General features: G+C 41.5%; 1 protein-coding gene across 1 annotated transcript; it reads right to left on the reverse strand.

Moving 5' to 3' along the window:
• Positions 1 to 331: 331 nt before the first annotated feature.
• Positions 332 to 27,940, reverse strand: GCNT4 (glucosaminyl (N-acetyl) transferase 4). The gene is made up of 3 exons (XM_070935824.1): positions 27,667 to 27,940; positions 3,308 to 3,479; positions 332 to 3,104 (listed from the first exon to the last, which is right to left on the reverse strand). Exons 2-3 carry the CDS (start codon positions 3,328 to 3,330, stop codon positions 1,748 to 1,750), a joined length of 1,380 nt encoding a protein of 459 aa, XP_070791925.1. The 5' UTR covers positions 3,331 to 3,479; positions 27,667 to 27,940; the 3' UTR covers positions 332 to 1,747.
• Positions 27,941 to 27,996: the final 56 nt, after the last annotated feature.

Below are 27,996 nucleotides of genomic sequence, written 5' to 3' on the forward strand. Positions count from 1 at the left end.
TCATGTCTTATCAAAATATGCTGTGCCATGCACTGCCCAACAGAATTGTAATGCTGCAGTTTGTATAGAATTTATTCACCATTTTATTTGTACTACTTATTGCTGACTTGCAACAACAATGGTGGCACCAGCAAGATGAGAGAACTGCATTTAACCAGCATTGCTGACTTCAGTATCTTTCTTTTTTTACAGTTTTGGCAAAGGAGAAATTTGTGTAGAAAAAGTGGTATCTACACCTCTCATTTTCAAATATATTTAAATGATAAAATAAATTTTAATTTATTTTATTACATTTTATTTTATTTAAATAATTACATTATAATTACCCAGTGTACATACATAAATTTATACAAAAGCTGATGTACAATATACATCTCATAATTGCATATACAATTTAGTAGAATTTTCATTCGTTTTGCATAGATTTAATCCATGATTATATTAAAACTTCAAACTCAGTTTTGAAGACAGTAAGCAAAAGTATAGATAAAATCTGATCAAACATTTTACATGAGGTAAACCAATGGTTTGAAAAGTGTAAGACAGTTCTGGGGCTGGAGGTAAGAATGAAAAATTAATAAGGGACAAGAGTTTGTGCAGAGAAAAATTCCACATCAGCCAAAACCTGAGGGAGCATTCAATACCAACCATCAGAACACTTTTTCAAAGCATTGAATATTTCATAGCATTTTGGGGGTTTCATCCTTTCTTCCAGCTCACTTTGGCACACAGTTAACCTACTGTCCATTTTTAGAGGACATAGCCTCATGACACAACCTTTGTCACAATTTAGGAAGACAACCTAAATTTGTCTTCAGTTATTCCAATTTCAGGTAGTGTTTTCCATCTTCTCCCAACACAATTCTCGGCATACTAATGATCTACAAAGCTGAATTCATAACCTTGATCTTAATGCAGTCTGCATCTGGCATCTTCCAAGGACCTATTGGGTAAGTGAAGATGCTGTAGCCACAACTTTCGGTCACAGGGTGCTGCCCTTCATGCCCGTTTTGACTTGGACTTCAGGAGAACCTGAACATCAGGTTTGCACAGAAGCATCTGCCCTTCTAGTACCTGGCCTGCACTTTGCAATCTGCCTTTCGTTCTAATCTGTTTATTATTATGTATCGATTTTATTACTACATTTATTATTTTATGAGTAACCCAAGATGGCAAACACACCTAATGTTCCTTCTTTCTATTTTCCCCACAACAATCATGTGAGGTGGGTTGGACTGAGAGGGAGTGACTGGCCCAAGTGATTGCTGCTTTGTCTTAATGTTTCCCTTTACTTGGCTTTAAAAAAATCAGAGCAATATTGTTCTTGCTTCTTTTCTTCTTTTAGTTTTGGACTAGCATCCAAGCTGCATGCAAGAACAATCTATGCTGGTTAAAGGGAAAACATATGACGTAAATGGGAGAGGTTAAAAAGCTTGAGAACCATTGGCTTAAACAAATATAAATGAGCTCATTCTCTCTAATCTTTTATTACTGAAGTTGTACAGATAGTGCTTGTTTACTAATGACAACTGGGACTGGAAAATTGGTTCTTAAGTGAAGGAGTACCTAGTGAAACTGCACTTGGGCTCGTGATCTTACTTCAGCTTTCCTTTGCTTTACAGACCTGCAAAGGTCATAAATATGAGAATGAGTCATGAAAGGGCTTTTCTATTACCATCGTAACTGCGAGTGAGCAATTCCTCACTTTAAAAATACCACATAATCTACGCATAACTATTCCATACTCTTAGGAGACACCTGTAGGTATTTTGTGCACAACACGTTTTTCAGAAGCTAAACCAAGCCATTGCTTTTGCTGTTCTGCAACCTTTTCTGCCAAACATTTTATTACAACAGGGTCCACTTTTGAGTCAAATTTGTTGGCAAACCAATGCCCATGGTTGAGGAGCCATCTTAGTTCTGAAGCTCCATAGATGCACACACTGCGAAGATGTATACCAGTGCAGGGAGGATAGAGAAAGTTCTCATTGTAGTTCCATTTTACTAAACGGGTTTTGCTCTGAAGATCTGTGATATCTTCAGCTTCTCTTGAAATCTGTCCAGGTACTCCAGGTATACGAATAAGAGTTGCCCAGAAATGTTCATCCGGTGAATAAGTATCCTTTGACCATTCCAAAAAATCTTGAACATGGGAATTGCCAAGAATATATTGTACAAAAGCTCGACATAAAACAAAGTATGCACTGCCTACAAAAATTTCAATATTGTGTGGAGGTGGACTCTTTAAAATACTAGTTTTCACAGGCACCTTCATATATTGATAAAACCTTTTTTGAAGTTCATAGTGATAGGTAAATCTTTCTTTTTTACTACTGCTTGGTCTGATAGTCTCCAACATGTTACCTCCATTAAGTCTCTTAAGTTCACATACCAGCTCAAAGTTTGATCTCAGGGGAAAATCTTGGCCACACAAATTAATTACATACTTCCATGGAACTGCAGATTTCAATAAATCAGATAAACAATTCAAGTCTGCCTGCAGCCTTGAAATATAGGCATATACAACCACTTCCAATTTGGATGCAATGAATATATTAGAGAAACATTTGGCCAGATTCTCCAAAGCCTGTTTGAAAGTGTCAGAAGACTTTTGGTCATAATGAATACAGTAGACATTCTGACTACTATAAATTGTATGAATAAGCCGCTCAACCATTATGGCATCTTTGTGAACAACCAGAGAATAAGCTAAAGGGAATTCTTCTTCTTCTGGAGAAACGGCCTTCAGGTGATATTCTCTAATTGTTCGGTATTCCTGGCAGTTACTGGTCATTGCTATAACATCTTCATCTTCTAAATCAATAATCTTTTTTTTCTTTATCTCTAAAGACTTTCCAATCTCAATGGGATCTTGATTATAGATGGAGGAACAATTAATTTTATATTGGTCATATTTTTTTACATAGCTGTACTTGTTTTTCACAAATGATGAGGTACTTAAAGATGGTTCTACAAAGTACACATCTTTGTGAAAGAATAAAATCCTATCAGCTTTGAGCAGCAAAAGCAGGACAACTATTAAAACCAGTATTAAAATATGCCTTCGTATTGGACAAATATAGAAGCATTTGAGTTTCTTCATTCTGTGAAAAGAAAGAGTCAAAGATGAATTAAAGACTATTCTATATGTTTATAAACGTTACAAGAGTTAGCAAGATAACTATTTCAGTGATAACATAAATGCATTTCCTTGTATTTCTCTTCTACAATTGCCAGCAAGCTCTGGTAAAATGCATTAACACCTTGTAAAGGTTTGTTTTCTTGATTCAAAATGTTCTAGTCTTACCTCAGGAATGGATCATCTATCATGGGTCATCTATGATCTCTTCGGCCAACTTCTTTCACTTGCTTTCTTGCCATACTTTCTCTAAGAATTGCTGATCAGAACTGCCTCTTCTCCATCCCATTCAGCAGAAGTGACCTCTCTTCTTCCCTTTCAGAAGATGCCTCATTTGCTCCTACAAGAGTGAAAAAAGATTTCAGCATGCTTGTATTACAGATTACAAAGTTTCATAAAATCAATTTTGGAGGAAATCCACCCAAAATATTACAACAAATAATTTTAGATGGACAGTCAAGAGTCCCAGTTTGGTCCAGTGGTTAAGGCACCAGTTTGGAAAGTAGGAGATTGTGAGTTCAAGTCCTGCCTTAGCTATGGAAGCCAGCTGGGTGACCTTGGGCCAGTCACTCTCCCTCAGTCCAACCTACCTCACAAAGTTGTTGTTGGGAAAATGGGAGGAGGAAGGTGTGCTGGATACGCTCACTAGCTTGAGTTATTTGTAAAAATAATAAAGGCAGGATACAAAATAAATAAAACAAATAAAAATAAGGAATGTGCTATTAACTTTTGTGATGAATACTAGGATCTTGTTGATTGGTGCTAGGATGTCTTAAATGTTAAAAATAGACACAAGATTCCCAGCTTTTCATTCTGCCCTGTTCATCAATGGTGGTGGAGCCTCCTGAAACCTGTCAGTGACTCTGATGTTATTGTGAGGCAAGGAATAGCAATAGCACTTAGACATATGTCGCTCCATAGTGTGCTTTACAGAACTCTCTGAGTGGTTTACAAATATCAGCATATTACCCCCAACTATCTGGGTACTCGTTTTCTCTTGGAAAAATGGAAGGTGGAGTCAACTTTGAGGCAGTCATGATCAAACTCCTGGTTATAGGCAGAGTTTGCCTGCAATACTACATTCTAACTAGTGCGCCACCATGGCTCAAGAAAAAAAGAAAGCAAGAGAATAAATAATCACGAATGAAAGTGAATAGACATGTCCCAGGATAATGTTGCAGGATCCAATCTCCCAGTGACCGACCCAGATTGGATCCTGGAGAACAAACAGTGTAAGTTGCACTTTGTAATGAGCCACAACTCCCGTTGTTCCTAGCTACTGGCCATGCTGCTAGAGTTAGTAAATTGCAGTCTCAAATGTCTCAAAGGCATTAGATTGGGGAAGGATGGTTAAAATATTTTTCCCTTTATTTATGATCTGCCAGTAACAATAAACATTTATCTTTGTTTATTGTTTTGCAAAAAATGCAAACCATGGTATGACATAAACACAGTGCCTGAATGTGAGTTAAATGTATCACTTTGAGATACATCTAGATAATGATGTGAAGGATTTTGAAAATGCATTGGAAACTATTTATTTATTTTTATTTATATATCACATTTGGAGACTGCCCACAGAGCTACTGTGAATGAAACTTTGATAAAAAAATGGCCATTTCCTGACCAGAAGAAAGAAACACACATAGCGGGATTAATTCTTATTGTATCCACTCAACATCAGAGAAGACTGCAACTGCTGTTTGTAGGAGGTGTTTTTTTAAAAAAAAAAATTCTATGACTTTACATAAGTTGAACCCAGGTCAAACAACAGCATGTAGCTGATTCTGGATGATCTGAAATCCCCTAAAAAGTGTCAGACTTGATTTAATTCTTCAGTGGGATATTACTATCAGAGGATACCCGGGCTGTATGCTGGCTTGTAATGTTAAAAAAACCCAACCCATTCTGGAAGAAGACAATTGCAATTAGAGGGTGTTATTACCTTTATATCAGGGTGAAGCGTAAAATTTGTTACTACCGGTTCTGTGGACGTGACTTGGGGGGGGGGGTAATGTGACTGGGTGGGTGTGGCCAACTTTTTTTTTTTTAAACTTTTCAAAGCATTTTTTTGCATTTGCAGGCAACACAGCAGGGACCGTCAGAGCCTTTTCAAAGCATTTTTTAAACCACCTCTTCCCCGGAAGAGGTTGCAGAAAAAAATGCTTTGAAAAGCCGCTGACGATCCCAGCTGAGCCGCGCGATCATCAGAGGCTTTTTTTACTTTTAAAAGCATTTTTTCGGCGGAAGAAGTTGTAGAAAAAATGCTTTTAAAAGTAAAAAAAAAAGCCTCTGATGATCAGCTCAGCTGGGCATGGTGGTGGTGGGGCACAGGGATTTTTGCTACCGGTTCTCCGAACCATCTGCCGCCAACACTACCGGATCGAGCGATCCAGTCCGAACTGGGAGCATTTCACCCCTGCTTTACATCAGTTATAGTTTGGAATGATTTCCATATAGGTATGGAAATATGACCACAATTGAGCCCCAAATTACTGTTGTTAAGTGGGACAATTATTAAGTGAGTTTTGCTCAGATTTTATATCCTTTCTTGCCACAGTTGTTAAGTGAATCATTGAAGTTGTTAAATTAGTAACACTGCTGTTATGTGAATCTGGCTTCCCCATTGAGTTTGCTTCTCAGAAGGTTGCAAAAGGAGATTATATGACCCAGTGGTGGGTTTCAAAATTTTTTACTACCGGTTCTGTGAGTGTGGCTTGGTGGGCGTGGCAGGGGAAGGACTGCAAAGTCCCCATTTCCTCCCGATCAGCTGGGACTCGGGAGGCAGAGAATAGATGGAGGCGGGGCCAGTCAGAGGTGGTATATACCGGTTCTCCGAACTACTCAAAATTTCCGCTACCGGTTCTCCAGAACTGGTCAGACCCTGCTGAAACCCACCTCTGATATGACCCCCAGGACATTGCAACCATCATAAATATGAACCAGTTGCCAAACATCTGAATTTTGATCTTGTGACCATGGGGATGCTGCAATGGTCAGAAAGTGTATAAAACGGTCAAAAGCCATTTTTTTTCAGTACCATTGTAATTTTGGATGGTCACTAAACAAATGGTTGTGTCATAAGAAAATTCCAATAGGAAATGAAGACAACAACACAAGCAGTAATGCTTACTTTAAGATTGGAGGTTTATTGTTTCTAATAATTTGGAACATAAGAAATAAATAGCTATAAAATATATAAAAGATTTAATAGCAGTAATACTCTCATCCTTTCATCCATAAGACTTATTGAATCTAACAGATGAATAGGCTATATGTTTTGATTCCTACAGTTGAAAATCAAGGACTACCTATATTCTAGTATGGATGTATGGACGTATGTATGTATATTTCACATTTCTTAACCAACCATCTCCCTCAAATAGGGGCTAGATACTATGATATTTTTCTAGTATCTTCCCTATTTTATTTTAACAAGGTGCCTTGTTTGTTACAAAAAAAAAGCTTAAGAAGAATAATACAAAGATGGCCTAATATAAAGATGCTTGTAGAATAATGGCTACGTATTAATTAATCTAAAATTGTGCTAATGCATTCTCTTCATTTTTTGAAAATCCATCACTATACATATAGGCCGGTGACAGCGAACCTTTGTCACGCACGCGTGCCACAGCTGGCACGCAGAGCCCTCTCTGCGGACACACGAGCCATCGCCCAGCTCAGCTCCACTGCGCATGAGCACGCCTCCTGCCAGCCAGCTGATTTTCAGGAAGAGCAGGGGCGAGGCGCATGCAGGAGATGTGCGGGCATGCGCACGCATGCATGGGAGGGTGGGGTCATGTGCGCATGCACAGGGGCTGGGGGGAACACAGGGGTGTGTGGTGCACATGTTCCGGAAGTGGGGAAATGGACCCGTTTCTGACCTCTGCAGGGCCTCCGGAGCCCGGGGGAGGCTATTTTCGCCCCCCCTCCTGTGGTGCAGGTTGCTAAAATTTTTGACTCCCACCCCTTGCACGCATGCATGGGGGTGGGGTCACATGGGGGTCACATGCGCATGCATGGGGGACGTGGATGCATGCGCAGTTCGCGCACATTGCATTATGGGTACCAGCACCTGCACGCACTGTTGTGTGGGCATGCTTTTGGCACACGAAGAGAAAAGGGTTAGCCATCACTGATGTAGGCTATAACATTTGTATAAAAGATATATTATCCACTTTGGCCCCAAGAAAGCTTTCGTATGTAACCACAGAGCCTGTACAACAATTGCGATTTTTAGTTTTCAGAAAAGAAAGCTTCTTAAAGGCATGGGAAAATAACCATTTTAAACATGGTTAAATTAATTTTCTCCAGTTTCTCATGTCAGGCATATCACTCAAAGGACAAGTGTAGATTTCAACCTGAAAAATGTTAGGTACTGCTATTGAAAAGATTTGTGGCAAACTTGTCCCAATTATATTGCATTTAGAAACTTTCCCTTATTAAAAAAGGGAAAAAACCGACTATGTGCCCATAGCTAGAATATTCCCCCTCTAATATATTAAGTGGTTAAGAGTCAGTGGTTTGAATTCCTAGTGCCGCATAACAGGGTGAACTCCCATTACTTGTCCCAGCTTCTGCCAACCTAGCAGTTCGAAAACATGTAAAAAATGCAAGTAGAAAAATAGGGATCACCTTTGGAGGGAAAGTAACAGCATTCCGTGCGCCTTTGGCATTTAGTCATGCCGGCACATGACCACGGAGACGTCTTCAGACAGCGTTGGCTCTATGGCTTTGAAACAGAGATGAGCACCGCCCCCTAGAGTCGGGAACGACTAACACATATGTGCGAGGGGAACCTTTACCTTTACCTTACTGTAGAGTAGATCTAGCTAGCATGACTAGTGGCAAGTCATGAGAGGAGTTGTAGTTCAGGAACATCTGGAGGGCCATGGGTGTCTTATCAGCTATATCACCTTTGAATTTTGTCGTGATGTCTCTACCTATTTCTAAGGTTAAAATGCTGTATCTCACAGTTAAATCCAGACTTTTTGTGCTTTAACAAAAGAGGTAGCCTCATTTTGCTTTGTTTTTATTACAAACATATGATTGCATTCAACATTTATTCCAGAATCAGTCAAACATTAATTTGGTTTACTTTTTATTCATTCATCAGTATATTTGAGTCAAAGTGCTCAGCGTGTTGCAGATTTTGAATAAAGACCGAACAATACTTTCTTTCTGAACATTGCTGAACAAGCCATTATACTGCCAATTCCCATGTATGTGTATCTTCTGCTGACCGTGTGTTTTAGAACCGTCTATTTCAACAAATTAGAGAGGGTCTGATCTGTTGTTTGGGTGTCCTTACTGATAACATTTGCGCAGGCAGGAAACCCTATACCATTTTAGACAAATGGTTATCCAATCTCGTCTTTAAAATTTCCAGTGTTGGAACATTCACAGCTTCTGGAGGCAAGTTGTTCCACTGATTAATTGTTCTAACTGTCAGGAAATTTCTCCTTAGTTCTAGGTTGCTTCTCTCCTTGATTAGTTTCCATCCATTGCTTCTTGTCCAGTCCTCAGGTGCTTTGGAGAATAGGTTGACTCCCTCTTCTTTGTGGCAGCCCCTGAGATATTGGAACACTGCTATCATGTCTCCCCTTGTCCTTCTTTTCATTAAACTAGACATATCCAATTCCAGCAACCGTTCTTTATATGTTTTAGCCTCCAGTCCCCTAATCATCTTTGTTATTCTTCTTTGCACCCTTTCTAGAGTCTCAACAACTTTTTTATATTGTGGTGACCATTAATTGGAACTGGGACCATCTGAAAGGGATGGCGCATCTCCCTTGCCATGTATAGAGAGGCCAGGGGCTAAGGATGATGCTGTCCCAAGCCCCTCAGGCATTAGGGGAGGTGGTCAACCAGACAGGGAGAGCTGCCTGCCTTCACAGACACAGAGGAGGATTGGCTGCTGACAGGTCTCCTCTGAAGAGAAACAGCTGCCTCCTCCACTCAATCCAAGGGCAAGGAAAGCAGAGCATAGGCAAACGCAGGGAAGGGCTACATGGGAGAAGGTTGCCCCACCCCTCCTCACACCTGAACACCTGGAGTGAATGATTTAAGGATAAGTCATGGGGAGTTAGTCTTTGCCAAGGACAATGATTTGTTTTGGATTACACTCCCTCGGCTTTGACTTGTGCCTTTTTTCCTTGCTTCCAGGGCTGCTTTTTGCCTTTGCTTTGAGGACTGCCGTTTGTCTTGCCGCAGGTCTTGTGGACTTTGCTTTGCTTTACCTTCAGAACTGCCTTGTACCTTGTACCTTGTCTTTGCCCTGAGGATTGCCATTTGTCTTATGCCTGGATTTTGCCTTGTGGACTTTCCTGGTAATATAAGGGCTGTTGTTTGGGGGACTGAGGGTGGGTGCCTTCAGGATAGCGTGGGGTGAAGCCTTACTGGTCATTGGAGGGCCGTTTGTTGAACACTTCTTGAGGGCAATAAAGGATTCTCTAAAGGCCTGCCTTGCCTTGACCACCTGGGTCATAACAAAACCATAGAATATTTCTCTGGTAAATATCTGCATTGAAAGGGAACTGAATGAAATTTTCCCTTTTCTGCCACTCTTATCTACAATTTCTTAATTCCAAATGTCTTATTGGTAAGAAAGTATGAAGGCATTTTCCTTCTCCATTTTACCCTGCCTTTTAGAAAGATTTCTTATATGAATAAATGGTAGAACGGATCATTATAGCAACCAATGAGTCATGCTACCAACTGCTATCATATCACTCATATTTCGTAAGTGCAAGCGCTATTGATAAATTTTGCCTTGTTTTGACACAGTTCTAATTATGCTATCAGCAAAGACCTCAATCTTCACGCAGAGTATAAAAAAGCTTAAAAATTTGCAGTTTTCTCCACAGAAGTAACTTCTGGAAATGAAAAGCAACCCGTGTGATGTATATACTACAGGTAGTCCTTGACTTATAACAGTTCATTTAGTGACCATTCAAAATTACAATGGCACTGAAAAAAGTGACTTATGACCGTTTTTCACATTTCCCCATGGTCATATGATTCAGATGCTTGGCAACTGACCCACATTTATGACGTTTGCAGTGTCCTGGGGTCATGTGATCAGCTTTTGCAATCTTCTGACAAGCAAAGTCAATGGGGAATCCAGATTCACTTAACAACTGTGTTACTAACTTAACAATTGCAGTGATTCCCTTAACAACTATGGCAAGAAAAGTCATAGAGTGGGCCAAAAGTCACTTAACAAATGCTTTGCTTAGCAACAGAAATTTTGGGCTCAATTGTGGTTATAAGTCATGGACTACCGGTATCTGTAATTTTTGCTCTATTAACTGAAATTTGGAACTTTCAATTTTGCCCTGTCCTCTAACTTCCTATTTAATGTACTGACTAAACTTTCAACCACAGATCCGTCAGATTAGATGTGTAGTGTAATGAATGAAGTGAGGTATTTCTGTGGCATTCCATATGTGAAATACATTTCCCTTCCCCACAACATTATCCAAATGTTAAATTTTATGGTGTCTGCCACCATAGACAGAGGCTTTTCAGTGGTGCCCCACTCTTACTTTCTGTCACTGTTTGTAGAGTTTAAACAGACTGTAAAAAAATATTTTACTTACAAGTGGTCCCTATTTGGTATGTTTTAAATCATGTCTATTCAAAACCAAATTCCAATTCTGTACTTCTTACTCAGAGGTTACCACCAGTAACCATAGTCCTTGTTTCTTAGAAGACATGCATACTTTTAAGCTACAAATTTGTTTTTTTTTTAAAAAAAAAAATCCATCTGTTCTTTTATATTCTCAAAGAAGTATGAAATGTGCTGCATACTGTACAATGCAACTGCACCTTTATTTTTTTCTGGATAAGAGCTGATAAATAACTTTAAAGTATTTTAATCACTTCATCTGAATCATAAGCAAGTGATTGGTGCTAGAAATATTTTTCAATTTTTGCCCCCTAAATTTGAAAATACTGATCAGAGTAAATTAATTACAGTGTTGATGTATTCAACATTCATGCTAATAAATCTCTCCTAGCCACATTTTAGCATATCTTGAAGACAACACTTGAGAGAGAAGCCAGGCAGCACATGTTACTTTAATGCAGGGGTGTCAAACTCGTGGCCAGATGTATCACGCGCTGGCCACAACCACCCCAGTTTAGCGAAGGGGGTAAAGTCACAATACATCACGTGATGACGTGATGACGCGAGTTCGACACCCCTGCCCTAATGGATCAACTTTACCTTCATGTGTCATCCAAACATATCCTATAAGAGAGTATATGCGCTCGACCTCATATATAATTTTAAATTTTACATTATAATATTACTGTGTTTAAACCCTGTGCAGTATGTCCATACTTTAATTAAAATAAAGACAACAATGTTGTTTAATAACTTAAAAGACTGATTACAGATATACATCCAATCTTTGTAACAGCAGTTTAAAATAGCAGCTGTCATAGAACCACAATCTGAATACAGCTTCATGTAATGTAGATAACTCAGAAAAAGTGAGTAAACCAATTATGGTGGTTCTGGGGTGAAACTGTAGCATGGGAGGACATGTTTACTTGCAGTAATGAAGTATTTACATTCTGAATTTGAAGCTGCTACAGCAGGAAGCAATATTTTCCTATAATTGTTCTAGATGCTGAATCTTGCTATTCAGAACTGACAGAGTTGTTATAATACTAAATATGCCAACCATTTCATTCAAAAGAAGCTTCCACAATTCTCTCATACAGAGCTGATCATTTATAACTTTATCTGATCTTTGTAACATAACTGTCCTTTGAATTGAATAACGCAACCAAATTATAAGTAATCAAAATTTAATCTATTAACAACTAAGAATACATACTTTCATGTACAATAGATTTAAAGACTCAGACTTTTAATTTTTCTTCAGGACAATCTTGATCACAACAGACAGATCAAAATAAAAACTAAGACATACTGATAATAATACAGGTAGTCCTTGACTTATGACCACAATTGAGCCCAACATTTATGCTGGTAAGTGAGACATTTATTGAATTCTACCCAGTGGTGAAATGTAAAATTTGTTACTACCGGTTCTGTGGGCGTGGCTTGGTGGGGGGGGTTAATATGACTGAGTGGGTATGGCCAACTTTTTTTTTTTACTTTCAAAACCATTTTTCTACAACCTCTTCGGCTGAAGATTGTAAAAAAAAATGCTTTTAAACCCTCTGACGATCCCAGCTGACTTGCCTGATCAGCAGAAGCTTTTTTTTAAAGCCTCTGACGATCCCAGCTGACTTGCCTGATCGGCAGAAGCTTTTTTTCATTTTAAAAACATTTTTTCTATAACCTCTTCGGCCAAAGAAGTTGTAGAAAAAATGCTTCTAAAAGCCTCTGATGATCCCAACTGAGCCGCGCGATCATCAGAGGCTTTTTTTTTACTTTTAAAAGCAAGCCAAAGACGTTGTAGAAAAAATGCTTTTAAAAATTAAAAAAAAGCCTCTGATGATTGCGCGGCTCTGCTGGCCAATGGTGGGGGGCAGGTATTTTTGCTACTGGTTCTCCGAACCACCCGCCTCCATTGCTACCAGATCAGGCGATCCGGTCCGAACCGGGAGCATTTCACCCCTGGTTCTATGCCGTTTTATGACTTTTCTTGCCACAGTTGTTAAGTGAAGCACTGAAGATCTTAAGTTAGTAACACTGTTATTAAGTGAATCTGGTTTCCCCATTGACTTAGCTTGTCAGGAGGTCGTAAAAGGGGATCACATGACCCCAGGACAGTAGAGCTGTCATAAATATGAGTCAGTTGCCAAGCATCTGAATTTTGATCACATTATCCTGAGGATGCTAACAGCCATAAGTGTGAAAAAGTTACTTTTTCTGTTTTTTCTACTTTTTGTAACTTTGAACAGTCACTAAATGAAGTGTTGTAAGTCGAGGACTACCTGTAGTTAACAAGAGTAACTTCCTCTTTCAATCTTTATGTTATCATTATCAAAGGTTCTGCACAAAATTCTTTGCTGCTGTCTTTTTTCCTTGTGTTTTATATTAAATCCTTGAATTCCAAGATAGGCTACTCAAATTATTTGACTTTTTGATAGCTGCTATTATTCCAAATGTTTCCTATTATTTTTTAGTATAGTACTGTATTTTATTTTCTTATATCTTCTCCATGGCATAAATGTCACTTTTTTTTTTTTGCCTGCACTACATTTCTGCAATCAACTGAAATATTAATGGTGCAATGTTTCAGCACACACTTTATGTTGGACTTCCTTAATATTTTCTAAAAGAAGGCCCAGAGCTGTGACCCACTACCAATGTATTCGCCCTAGGTTCAATCTATTTCTTGTGTACATGATGAACAATTTTTATTTATTTATTTTATTTATTTTGTTTCAATTTGTATACCGCCCTTCTCCAATAGGACTCAGGGCGGTGAACAGCCAAAATAAAAACAAAACATACAAAATTTAAAAACAGTTTAAAATAATTAAATATTTTGGCCGCAATTTAAAACAAACCCAATTTAAAATCAGTTAAAATTTAACCCAAAACTGTGGGATCAAGCCAGCCCAGCTAGTTGAAATAAATAAGTTTTCAGGGCCCGACGAAAAATCCGGAGTTCTGATATTATATGTATCTCTGGGGGGAGGTTGTTCCAGAGGGTGGGCGCCGCCACAGAGAAGGCTCTCCCCCTGGGGGTCGCCAGCCGACACTGTCTGGCGGATGGCACCCTGAGGAGGCCCACTCTGTGCGAGCATACTGGCCGGTGGGAGGCTATTGGTGGCAGAAGGCGGTCTCGTAGATACCCCGGCCCTAAGCCATGGAGCGCTTTAAAGGTGGTCACCAACACCTTGAAGCGCACCCGGAAGACCGGGAGCCAGTGCAGCTCGCGCAGGAGAGGTGTCACATGGGAGCGCCCCGTTGCTCCATAATCCCCCGCACAGCCGCATTCTAGACCAGCTGGAGCCTCCGGGTGCACCCCAGGGGGAGCCCCATGTAGAGAGCGTTGCAGTAGTCCAGGCGGGAGGTGACGAGTGCCTGAGTGACCTTGCGTAGGGAGTCCCGATCTAGAAAGGGGTGCAACTGGCGTATCAGGCGAACCTGATAAAAAGCCCCCCTGGCCACAGCCGTCAAATGGTCTTCTAAAGACAGCCGTGCATCCAGGAGGATGCCCAAGTTGCGAGCCCTTTCCGTGGGGGCGAGGAATTCGCCCCCAATAGCCAGCGATGGCACCAGCTGGCTATATCAGGACGCTGGAAGCCACAGCCACTTGGTCTTGGAAGGGTTGAGTCGGAGCCTGTTTCTCCCCATCCAGGCCCGCACGGCCTCCAGGCACTGGGACATCACTTCAAGGGCATCGTTGGGGTGGCCTGGGGTGGAGATGTACAGCTGGGTGTCGTCAGTGTACTGATGGAACTCCACCCCGAAGCCACAGATGATCTCACCCAGCGGCTTTACATAAATGTTGAATAGAAGGGGCGAGAGGACCGAACCTTGTGGCACCCCACAAGCAAGGTGCCTCGGGGTCGACCGCTGCCCCCCTGTCAACACAGATTGTGACCGGTCAGAGAGGTAGGAGGAGAACCACCGCAAAACGGTGCCCCCCACCCCCAGCCCCTCCAACCGGTGCAACATGATACCATGGTCGATGGTATCAAAAGCCACTGAGAGATCTAACAGGACCAGGATAGAGGAGCAACCCCTATCCTGAGCCCTCCAGAGATCATCCACCAACGCGACCAATGCCGTTTCCGTGCTGTGCCCAGGCCGGAAGCCGGACTGGAGCGGGTCTAGATAGACAGCTTCATCCAGGTACCAGGAAAGCTGCTGCGCCACCACACTCTCAACAACCTTCGCAACGAAGCAAAGGTTGGAGACTGGACGATAGTTAGCCAAAACAGCCAGATCCAGAGAGGGCTTCTTGAGGAGGGGCCTCACCACAGCTTCTTTCAAAGCAGCCGGCAGGACCCCCTCACTCAGAGAAGCGTTAACAATTCTCTGGAGCCAGCCTCGTGTAACCTCCCGGGAAGCCAGTACCAATCAGAAGGGACATGGGTCCAATAAACATGTGGTCGCGTTCAGCCGTCCCAGGATCCTGTCCATGTCCTCGGGAGCCACAGGATCGAACTCCTCCCAGATAACGCTCTCAAGACCTGCCTCAGTCATCCCGTCTGGACATACCCAGTCAGAGGCCAGCCCTTCCCGAATCTGAATGATTTTGTCATACAGATACTGCACAAAATCCTCAGCTCGACCCTGCAAGGGGTCATCCCGCGCTTCCAGATGGAGGAGGGAGCGGGTCACCCTAAACAGGGCGGCTGGGCGATTATCTGATGACGCGATAAGAGCGGCAAAATAGCTAGATTTCGCCGCTTTTATCGCCACTAGGTAGGTCTTAATGTGAGCCCTCAACCGTGTTTGATCGGATTCGGAGCGGCTGGTCCTCCAACTACTCTCCAGGCGTCTTTTCCGGCGCTTCATCTCCCTCAGCTCCTCAGAGAACCAAGGAGCTAGGTGAGTTTGGTGCCAGGTCAAAGGCCGCAAAGGCACGACCCGGTCCAAGGCCCCGGCGGCTGCACTATCCCAGGCGGCCACCAGGTCTTCAGCTGAGTCATGAGCCAGAGTCTCAGGGAATGGCCCAAGCTCCATCTGGAACCTATCAGGATCCATCAGGCGCCTAGGGCGGAACCACCTGGTCGGTCCCGCCTCCCTGCGGCGGGGTGCAGCAGTTAGAAAGTCCAGTCGAAGGAGCAAGTGGTCAGACCATGACAAGGGTTCGATGGCTATATCCCCTGTATCAAGGCCACTCAACCACTGACCAGAGACAAAAACTAAGTCCAGAGTGTGTCCACCTGTGTGAGTGGGGTCATGAATTAACTGAGTAAGGTCCATGGCCGTCATGGAAGCCATGAACTCTCGAGCCATCTCAGACATTTCACCGATAGATGGCAGGTTGAAATCCCCCATGACAGCGAGTCTGGGGGTATCAACCACCACCTCGGCTATGACATTGAGCAGCTCGGGCAGGGCCGTTGCCACGTGGCAGGGAGCCAGGTACGTGATCAACAAGCCCATCTGTACTCCACAACCCCACTTCACAAAAAGGGACTCACATCCGGCTATCTGTGGAACAGTGGTCTCCCTTGGATCCAGACCTTCCTTTATAATAAACACCAACCCCCCGCCCCTGCCCTGAGCCCTCGGCTGATGAAATGCATGGAAGCCTGGTGGGCATATATCCATGAGGGGAACTCCCCCCTCCTGGCCCAACCAGGTCTCCGTAATGCCCGCTAGGTCCGCTTCCCCCTCCTGAATAAGATCGTGGATGAGGGGGGCTTTATTAACAACGGACCTGGCATTGAATAACATCAGCTGAAGGCTCTGGCCCTGAGAATCTGGACAGCCTGGGGAACGAGAAAAGCCTTGGGGACCGGAGTGCGCAATCACTCTAAGATAGCAAGTGCGCATTCCCCGAATATGATGTGGTCCCCGGCTTCCGCCATATCTGCCCCTCCCACTCACTATACTGATGGAACAGCCCTCTCCAAGTTGAACTCCAACCCCCTCCCCGACCTCCGGTTCTGCATCCCTAGTGTCTCAGCTCTCCGCTGAGGCTGGTCTTGAACCCGGTGGATTTTCCCCCAAACCCACCCTAATCCCCCCCGAACCCCTTAAAATTTTTGTTAAAAACCCACTAAAAAACCCACTTTAAAAACCCCTCAAATTCTTCTTTGCCGCATGCCATCTCTCGGGGCTCCAAAGCCCATCATCAAGATAGGCCCTCGATAACGAAGAGGGCCAAACCTGCGAGAGGGGGGAATCTCGCAGAGCATGGAGTTCGTTCACCGAGTACATCTGGACATCAAGGGGGGGTAATGACCTATGGCCAATAACCAAGGGACAATTTGATGTTATCAAATTTTATACTTAAACAAGTCTATTACACAGCTTGTTGGCACTTATGCATGTAAAACATATTCTGTTATTGAGCATAACAGTAATTCTGAATAATTCATATAAATAGATGTATTATGAAACTTGGAACCATATCAAAGAAGCCACAATCCAAACCACATTTACTAGGCAATATGTCCCAGTACATTTAATAGATCATGAAGGTACATGTTTAAACTGCCCTTGTAAATGAACAGACTTATAATGACTTAGTGTTGTAAATGTTTATTAACTCTGGCTAAAAGAGCACATTACTGAAGGTTTTGCCAATTATAGCTTCCATTTTGTCTGAACGGACTTCTAAAAACGCTATGCACTTAAAGGTTTGCATATCATGTACACTTTATGTGTTTTAAAAATCAAGTATCTAGACAAGGGGTGTCAACTGAAACATATGTTTACTTTGAATTTCAGGTTGTCAGCTCGTCATTAGATTATGTTGATGGGATTAATGGAAATTGGGAAAGGCTGGATTACATTATTCAAGAAGGCTATGCAGTGATCTGGATTTGAAAAGATGATTCAGAAGGTACGAGGACACATATCACACCCAAACGTTTTTTCAAGATTCATACTTGCACCAATGTGTTGCAGCACAATTGTGAGGAAATACATGATTGGTTTAAGAAAGTACCAAAAGAAACAAAGTGTGCATCAACATGTGCTTTGAATCATGTTTTTTTTCTTTTTTAATCCAGATTAATGCATATCCCTGCTGTCTTAAATTAGTGTCTTCTTTTTTGTGAGCATAGTTCTATCTGACAGATCTTAGATCAGAATTCACTTCACTGGTGGTTCTAATTTAATATTGCATTATTTGAAAACAGGATTTAAAGGAATACAAAGAAAAACATTACAAAATTCTATAAGCAAAAACATTTTCTTCCAAATTGTCCCAATTATATTTCAAATATATAGTTAGAATCAGACATGGGTTTCAGCAGGTTCTGACCAGTTCTGGAGAACCGGTAGCGGAAATTTTGAGTAGTTTGGAGAACAGGTAATAAAAATTCTGACTGGCCCCGCCCCTATCTATTCTCTGCCTCCCGAGTCCCAGCTGATCGGAAGGAAATGGGGATTTTGCAGTAACCTTACCCTGGATTGGGGAGGTAATGGAAATTTTGCAGTATCCTTCCCCTGGCACGCCCACCAAGCCACGCCCACCAAGCCAAGCTACGCCTTCCAAGCCACACCCACAGAACCGGTAGTAAAAAATTTTGAAACCCACCACTGGTTAGAATGCATGTAAACTTAGTCAATAAGCTCATTTTAATACCTGGATTGGTTTAAGAAAAAAATATGAATAAGCATTCAAATTTAATTGCACTTTTCCAATGTCAATTAATTCACAGTATGTAGTTATTTTTGCTGAGCTGGAAAAATTCTGATTCTGGAAAAAAGCCAGGCTTACTGGCTTTCGAAAGACCTGTAGGATCAGGGCCAGCTGTACATTGGGGAGGGGGTGGGGATTAGATCATTGCAAAGAACAGGGGCTGCATGAAGAAGGCACACCTCCTGAGTAATCACAAGGTGACATTGTTTCAAAGAAGAGACCTGAAGTGTGTCCTCATTGTGGAGCATGTGGCATGGGGAGATACTCTTGGGACATGATGGTCTTTTAAATTCCCCACAAATAACTATGCCAAGTTGATTATAGAAGGAAGAACAGCTAAAGCCAGATAGATTCCCTAAATCAGACTGAAGGGAAACAATAATAAGGATATAATAAATAATATTAGAATATGATATACTGGTATACTAGATTCTGTAACCATTAGGTTCCTGTAATACATATATGCCTTTGTATTTGTATCACATATATTATGCCTTTATATTTGTATCTCCTGTAACAAACATATTCTGTTATTAGGCCTCTGTAATGTATCTGGTATTTGTCAAACGTATGTCCCTGCCATTTGACCTGAACTCATATCAATCTATCTAAAAGCATGGTACGTTATCTCAGTTGAAACTACAGCCATCAACAAAGGGATAATTTACACCTCAGCCCTAATTTATGTTTGATCTTGATAAACTCCTGCTTTCCAGAGCCAAGGGGCCAAAGTGGCCAATTGAGTAAACAAAGAAATGCTCAAGATGACTAATTGGGAAGTTTCTATTCCCCCTTGCAGGGCAACAAGGAATACACAAACCTAAATTAGGAGGCCAGAATTGGGTACTAAGCTGACGTCTCTGAGGGTATAAAATGACACCATACTTTCCCCAAGGTGTGGCTATCTCCTAGCATGCATTGTATCTGTATGTTCTGGATATAGTTCCACCCAGTATTTTGTTTTTGACCATAAATAAAATCTGCTTTTTTGCAAGCCTCGTCTTGAGTCTCTCTCTTTGGCATTCTGGTGACTCAAGTATATTTTGGGACCTTACAAGACCTACATTATTATGCTGTGTTTGTCATTGGTGGCTGCTTCTCCTGTTGGCTCGAGGTTGACAAAGCTAGCAGAGGAAACAGATAACCTTGAATATAATGAGTGGGATATTTACAGACCAGGACAATGCCATCAGCAGTGACTTGGAGCAGACTTAAAAAAAAAAAAGGCAGAATAGGGACTGACAATGGGGACAGCGGATTTAATGCTGCCGCTGTTTTACACTTTAACTCAGTAGATGCGAATGGATCCGAACGTGCCAAAATTTTGGCTAGATTCCAAAAACATATTACGCTACAAACCAGCCAAACACATTGTAGCCTTGCATGTTGTGAATGTTACTATTTATGGGCAAGAAAGGCTGCTATGGATTGCTCAACTAACTGTGATTAAGATAAGCCATGTTTTAACCAGATGTGTAGGCTTAGCTGAATAGAAAGTCTTGTACAAGATTAGCCAAAAGAGCTCTACATGCTCATGTAGACTTTGAAAAGAAAAAAAAAAGGGAAGCAGGAGAGAATCAAATATCTTTTTAATTAAGTGAAATGGCAGTTAATAAAATAATGAATACTGCAAGCATTTTGTCAATATTTAGTTAACAGCAGTTTAGGCAGGCCTTCTCCAGGGGTGGACTGCAGGGAGTTTGCAGGACTTCAGCTCTAGCTAAGATTCTGTGCAATTCGGAGAACCCTCAAATCCCACTTCTGGTTGGCCCCACCCATCCCTCCCCACCCCTCCCAGTAGTCCTCACAAGGTCATTTTGGATGCAGGTAAGTGCAGAGCACATGCGGAGGCTCAGGGAGGGCAAAAAAAGGGCCTCCGGAGCCTGGGGAGAGTAAAAACGCCCCCCCCCACTGTGGTGCAGGAGGCCAACTAGGCCACGCCCACCCAGCAACTGGACAGAGAATCCCTTACTAAATGTTTTGAAGCCCACCTCTGGCCTTCTCTGATGTTGTGTGTCCTTCTGGAATCTTCTCCCGCTGGAAATGAGATTTGCTCCATCCCTCTCAACATTCTGCAATTCCCTCAAGATCTGGCTATGTTGTCAGGCGTGAGAGCCCCAAGAAAGGGGGGAAGATTCTGTGATGGCGCCCTTACTGGGGTTAATATCATCCTCTCTTCTTTTGTGTACCATTTTAATAGTCATTTTTTAAAAAAATATGTGATTGTTTTGAAGTTTGTTTTTTTTAAATTAAGTGTTGTATGCTGTGCAGTCACTTTCATCTGAGATGGAAGGCTATTCAAATACTTTAAATAAATAAATAATGATTTTGAGTCTAGAAATAAAAGTTAAGAAGCACAGTGAAAAACATGGGACTACAATTAAATATAAACAAAACCAGACAAATGATGACATGTAGAAACCACTAGTTTTAGAGCTGACATTGAAGAGGTGGATAACGTCTGCCTTTTAAGATCAATTTTTGACAATAAAGAAATAAGTAATAAAGTAGGGGTTGGTACAGAAATCATGAAGGCCTTGGAAAAGATATTCAGATGCTGTGATATTTCTCTATCTACAAAAAAAATCAGAATTATGGAAACAATGGTATTTCCTGTGACACTCCATGGAAGCAAAGTTGGACTTTGAAAAAACAGGCAGAAGCAGTATTGGTGTTGTTGAACTTGGGCATTGGAGAAGACAAATAGGTCATAGAGCAAATCTACCCAGGGTTCATTCAAGGTGCAAATGACCAGGCTCAAATTATCCTATTTTGGACATATTATGTGAAAACCTAGCTCTCTGGAGAAGGCTGTAATCCTGGGAAATGTGGAAGGAAAGAGAAGAGACCAACCAGCAGCAAGGTGGATTGGTTGTGATCACAGTTGTGATATGAGCACCACAGGAATATCTGAAAGATCAGATTATGGACAGATCATCACAAAGAAAATCTACATGGCCACTAACAGGAAACATTGACTTAATGCCACATAATCATAGGATTTGTGAAATCTACAGTGATGATGTAAATAGTACAAATACAATCTAGTCTATTTTTACAAGAACTCATTCTATATTATAAACTGCAACTACTCTTAATAGACAAAGGCCACATACTAAACCAATGATTTGCAAATACAAAAATCATCCTATTTAACTATACTCAATTAACTATGTTATGAATAACATAAAAGCAATTTTAAGGAAACTGAAAATCATTAAACCTCCTTGCAGAATTTCTATGTCAGTGACTGTGTTCATACAAAATTCAGAGCTTGCTTAATCATTGTTCAGTCAGGACAATCAGTCACAATTGGCCAGTTTCACATCTGACCAAGCCATGAACTACAGTCTGAAAATAAAAGTGAATGAGTTCACATCACAATAAACCAAAATCAAAACATATCACATTGGGGCTGGAGTCCCAGTGGTGGAATTATTATTTTTTTACTACCGGTTCTGTGAGCATGGCTTGGTGGGCGTGGTGTGGTGTGGCTTCGTGGGCGTGGTTTGGTAGACGTGGCAGAGAAAGGATACTGCAAAATCTCTATTCCCACCCCACTCCAGGGGAAGGATACTGCAAAATCCCCATTCCCACCCCACTCTGGGCCAGCCAGAGGTGGTATTTGCCAGTTCTCCGAACTACTCAAAATTTCTGCTACCAGTTCTCTAGAACCTGTCATAACCTGCTGAATTTCACTCCTAGGCTGGACAGGCAGCCATCTGCTCCCTCCTTTCTTTTCTATTATAGGATCAATCAAATTAATCACATAATCCTAATCAAATTAATCACATAAGACAGGAACAGGCATAAATTCTCACTTTTGATAGCAATAAACCAGGAATCTGGATTTGGCCATCATACAAATCTTTACAGTTCTAGCTGGATGTTTGAGTGAAGGGATTAAGAAAGAAGCTGTGTACATCAGCATATGGCCTGCTTATCCTCTATCTAGGGGCTATGGTGTCAGCTCCCAAATACTTTTCTGACAACATTTCAATATGATTTCAACATATTTAAGAACATATTTATTTCCATCAAAGAGGCTTACCATGGCCAGAGCAATACTATAAAATGCTATCCTTAACTAATACTTTATTGCATATGGATTCTTTATATCATTGCATTCTACATGAAACATGGATTTCTTGTTTAATTGAACTGGTTGTACTTTATTAGGTTGTAATGTTTTTAGAATTTAGTTGTGTAAAAAATCATATTATCTAGTTGCTTTGGTTATTTTGAATTGATTACTCGTTACAGATTTGTGAAAGCAATTAAATCATCATATATCGCTTTGCACTAAGGAATAATTTTATTGTCCATTGTTCAATCTCGTTTTCCAAATATTTGTCTTCCAGGTATCTCCTTTGAAGATCTAAAAATTACCTAGATTGTCTCTTGACTGTTTTGGAAAATAGATTTGACAACACCATTGAGTGAGAAACTGCTGTTCGTATACATCATTGTATTCAGCAATTTTGCCCTCCCTTTCTCATCTTTATTTAAATCCATAACAGTCTAGACTCTAGACCAGGGGTGTCAAACTGAAGGCCTGAGGGCCAGATCCGGCCCGCGGGTTGCTTAGATCTGGCCTGCCTCCCTGGAAACAGTGAAGGACTGGCCCACAGTGCCTCTACTAGTGAAAACGGAGCTTGGGAGGGCTGTGTGCGGCCCTCCTGAGCTCCATTTTCACTGGCAGAGGGTTGCAGGAAGCCATCGCAGCCGAAACGGAGCTCAGTAGCCCATTTTCACTGGCAGAGCGCTCAGGCCGCCACAGTCACCCCCGACACGAGTGACATCGAGCTGGTCACACCCACCCTGGCCATGCACACCCCGGCCCCCAAGGTCAAACACAACCCTGATGTGGCCCTCAATGAAATTGAGTTTGACACCCTTGCTCTAGACATACTACATGCCTGATGATGTGAGCTGCAGGCCACAAAAGCTTGTCCCTATTAATAAAAGATTGTTAGTTGAAAAAGGCACACCAGACTGCTTCTGATTTTTGCAACAAAGACTAACTCAGCTCTCCTCCTACAATGTCTAACTAATTTTTAGTTTTATCTAACTGCTCCCAGAATCTAACTTACATTCATTATAACCAGGCTCAATATGTCAGTTTTCCTCTCTGCTTTACATGCTTTACAGCATGAGAGCACATAATCACATAGCAGGTGCAAAGGGCAACTAAGCAATCCTAGGAAAGAACCTGCACCTGTCTTCAAAAATTTCAGGCAAATGTTATGCTCATTTTCACAAAAGTTCCAAAACATCTTTTCCAAACTATTTCTGAAGCACTGCACAGCCTTAATGTGCATATCGTTGCAGTGGCCTTTCCCAATTTGATATCATTCAGATATATTGGATCTTAATTCCCCCCCCCAAGACCGGAAACGTCCCATTTGCCAACTTCCTGTGGGACCAGAAGTCGGCAAACGGGCTGTTTCCAGGCTCCGGAGGGCCTCCAGGGGGGTTAGGGTTAGCCCCGCTTTTGGCACGCAATGGCAAAAAGGTTAGCCATCATTGCTCTATAAAGTATAAAGTACATATAAGTGCTTTCCTGTAACTTAAATCCATCATTTCATAACCTACAGAGAGGAGATCCTGATTTTCTTCAACAAGACTTCATTGCAGGATTTGTACCATCATATTCTCCTATCAATCTATTGAAGGCTAAATATGCACAGCTGCTTCCCTCTCTCAGCATAAGACTTGGTTCCTTACCCCTTAATCTTCCTTTTCTAACCCTGTTCCAAAGCATGGAATCCAGAACTGGGTAAATCACTAATACTTCCTTAATGTTAATTTAATTAGTGATATAAATGTATTATTTTAGCTACAGTAATTGGGCACATGTATTGGCCTGGTATTGCATACAGAAAATTCTTCCTGAATGCAAGGTGATCAAACCGGTCAGTCCTAGAGGAGATCAACCCTGATTGCTGTTTAGAAGGCCAGATCCTGAAGATGAAACTCAAATACTTTGGCCACCTAATGAGAATGAAGGACTCACTGGAGAAGAGCCTAATACTGGGAAAGATTGAGGGCAAAAGAAGAACGGGACGACAGAGAATGAGGTGGCTGGATGGAGTCACTGAAGCAGTAGGTGTGAGCTTAAATGGACTCCAGAGGATGGTAGAGGACAGGAAGGCCTGGAGGAACATTGTCCATGGGGTCGCGATGGGTCGGATACGACTTCGCAACTAACAACAAAAACCCCTTATGCAGACAGACAATGGGTGAGCATCAAGGCAATCAGAATGTTGCAAAAATTGAGGCAACTGCTAGATGAAGCAAAGAGATATAGAAAATCCTCAACTTTTTACTGCCCTCTAGCATTTTTACAATCCAGATTTCACACCTTTGTCAGCAGCCTCGATAGGATTACACCCTGGGTAACTTCCTTAAATGATTCTTTCTGTGGACAAAACATCATCAGAAGAACCCAACAACCTTAACTTGCCCTGCAAGGTAACATACCACTGTATGTTAGAAGAACACTTCAAGGACTACCTGAGAAGAGGGCATGTTCATGCAGCAACATGCTGACCTGGTATGAGGAACCATAAGTGCTACATATACATACCACACCAAGCTATTTAAAAACAAAACAAAAAAACCAACACCTTTGAAAGTGAAGATCTGATTTACAGACTATACTAAGATGATGGCTTATCCCAAGTAATTGGTAACCATGGCTAATAACTTAGCTTGCTGTACAACCTGGTACAGACACCCGTGAATTAAGTTATTTTCTAGGCACAACATAGAAGGGAAGAGAAGGAAAGCCGAAAGCCTTACTAAGCAGGTATATACAAAAGTATGAAGTCTATTGCTTAACGCATTGTAAGCCGCCCTGAGTCTCCAGAGAAGGGCGGCATATAAATCGAACCAATCAATCAATCAATCAATCAATCAAGGGACAAATGTTTCTTCAGCCTGCTGCTATTCTAGCAACCAACCTCTTAGACTAGAGCCAGGCTCCCAGAAATGAAGCAAACTTAATATCTTGCATTGTAAAAAAAATAAATAAAAAAAGGCAAGAACGTTGCCAAAATCCTACAGCCATGCTAAAATTAAATCCGGGAAACGGTCGGGCACATCCTTTACAATCACAGGAAGCACGCAAGTCTAAGGTGACCAGATTTTAACATTGGTAAAGAGGGGCATTGTGGGCGTGGCTTATTTTGTGGGCGTGGCTAGCTGGTCATGTGACTGGGTGGGCGTGGCTAGCTGGTCATGTGACCGGGTGGCCATGGCTATTTGTATAGGGACTACTCAGAGGGCTGGAAAGTCATTTCTAACAGGTCCTCACACTTTTGACTGGTCCTCACACTTATGACCATCCTCACATTTATGCCTGTGCAGCATTCTTAACAACCATGTCACTCATTTCACAACTGCTTCTCTTCACCATGGTGACAAGATAGGGCAAAAATGTAAAATGTGAGGACAGTCGTAAGTTCGAGGACTGGTCAAAAATGCGAAGACCAGTCAAAAATAACTTTTTCAGCCCTCTGAGTAGTCCATATGCATAAAAGGACTAACCGGAGGGCTGAAAAAAGTCATTTCTGACAGGTCTTTGCACTTTTGACTGGTCCTCACACTTATGACCATCCTCACATTTATGCCCGTGCAGCATTCTTAACAACCATGTCACTCATTTCACAACTGCTTCTTTTCACCATGATGACAAGATAGGGCAAAAACGTAAAATGTGAGGACAGTCGTAAGTTCGAGGACTGGTCAAAAGTGTGAGGACCAGTCAAAAATAACTTTTTCAGCCCTCTGAGTAGTCCATATGCATAAAAGGCTACATTAATAGAGAGGGATGAAGGAAGGGAAGGGAAATTAGAGTAGGAGTGACGGTAAGAGAGGGAGGAAGAGAGGAGGAGAAGGAGAAAGGAAGAGGAAATAGGGAGGAGAAGAAGAGGGTGGGGGGAAGAGAAAGTAAGAAGGAAAGAAAAGAGAGGTGGTAGGTTTGAGGAGAAAGATTGCTGTACAATAAAAAAGATGAAAGGGAAGAAAGCCAACCCCAAACAAATATAAAGATATTAAGATAAAGAATGAATTGTTAAACTTTAAAGAATAAAAGAGAACAAATATGAATAAACAGCAATAATTAGAAACACACATACAAACATACAATGTATTTTCTTTGAACAGAGTATTTGGCCGGTTCACAAATTTGAACAGTGTTTAGTCATTTCAATTAAATTTACAATTTCTATATTTCCTTTTTGCCATATTTATTCCTCATCTATTTTTTTAAAAAAACAATATTACCCTTCATCCTCATCTCTAATCTTAATCAAATTCAATTTTTCCCTTCTATTCTATATTATACCCCTTCCCATTGTCATCTATTTTTATATCCATCCTCACATTGGTTAATTATGTAATTATGTAATACAGTTGTTTAATACAAATTCAACATTTTAATATAAATCAATTAGTTATATAACTATCTTTTTTGTATATTAATCAATATGAACATGAATATTCCAATTATTTCCATGCAATCCAATTTCTTACAAATCAATTAATTATACTTACCAATAATAATAAACCAAATAATTTCCCCCATATATTCCTCCAAACCACAACTTAACCATTTCTGCTTTCAACACAGTATACAATTAATAGTATCTCAATTATTACAATTCCCTAGTTAAAAAGAGCTTTTTTTTCTTTTGTGTTTTAAAATCTTGAACTCTCCTCTTTTGCCCTAAATAATTTCCCATTGTTTGCACCTACCTTTTTTGGTGAGGAAAAGGAAAATAAATCTGCTGCCTAATTTTCCAACGTTGCAAGCAAACAGCAAAGCCAACAGCCTGTTTTAATTTCAGTTTCATTTTGAGCTTGGTTTGCACAAAGAGAAAAAAAAACCTGCTGAGCAATTTAGCAAGAGCAGAGCCCTGCGCAAATCAGCTGAGAGGGGGAAGCCCAGCTAATCAACATAGGGCGGCCATTTGAAGCCCCGCGGCAAGAGCTTAAACAGGTTTTTTTCCTCTAGCCATCAGCTGGGACTCAGGAGGCAGCGGGGACTCAGGAGGCAGAATGAAAAATCGGGACTTTTTTAAAACGCCGCGGGACGCGGGACAAATTGCTCAAAAGCGGGACGTCTGGTCACCTTACGCAAGTCCTGCCTTGAGTTTCCCAAACCAAGTGCTGGAGAGCAAAAGCCAAAGCAATTCCAAATCGGTGAGGTGAGGGGGGGAGAGAGAGAGAGAATAGGGTGGAAAGCATTTACATTACCATCCGGAGGGAAAATATTCCCAAGCAGGCATTCAAGGCTCGCCAGCCTCGCTTTCTAAAGGGAACGGCTCTACTCTCCTTTTCTCTTGTTCCACCGGGGCGAAGACAGGCAGATGGAAAGTTCTCTGACAAAAGTGAACTCTAGTTCGGAGCGCGCCCTTGCGCGCGCGGGCCGAGGCTGGTTCCTTCCTGGCTGCGGTCCGACCGAGAGAGGGAGCGGGGGGTCCCCCTGGCCTGACCCCGCGGGCACGTGGACGGTTCCCCCACCCTCCTGCCTTTTCGCCCGCTTCGGTGCTTTCTGAGAAAGGAAGCGGGAAGGAACACTTGCGG

Source organism: Pituophis catenifer, unplaced genomic scaffold (assembly GCF_029215685.1).
Source record: "Pituophis catenifer annectens isolate HBS135680 unplaced genomic scaffold, rPitCat1.0.hap2 SCAF_2, whole genome shotgun sequence".
Classification (NCBI taxonomy): domain Eukaryota; kingdom Metazoa; phylum Chordata; class Lepidosauria; order Squamata; family Colubridae; genus Pituophis; species Pituophis catenifer.

Bases quoted from the DNA above. Each gene is read 5' to 3' on its own strand.
- GCNT4 (XM_070935824.1), bottom strand. From the start codon at position 3,330: ATGATAGATGATCCATTCCTGAG. The intron at 3,105-3,307 runs GTAAGACTAGAA...TTCTTTTCACAG, and splicing joins ATAGATGATCCATTCCTGAG to AATGAAGAAACTCAAATGCT.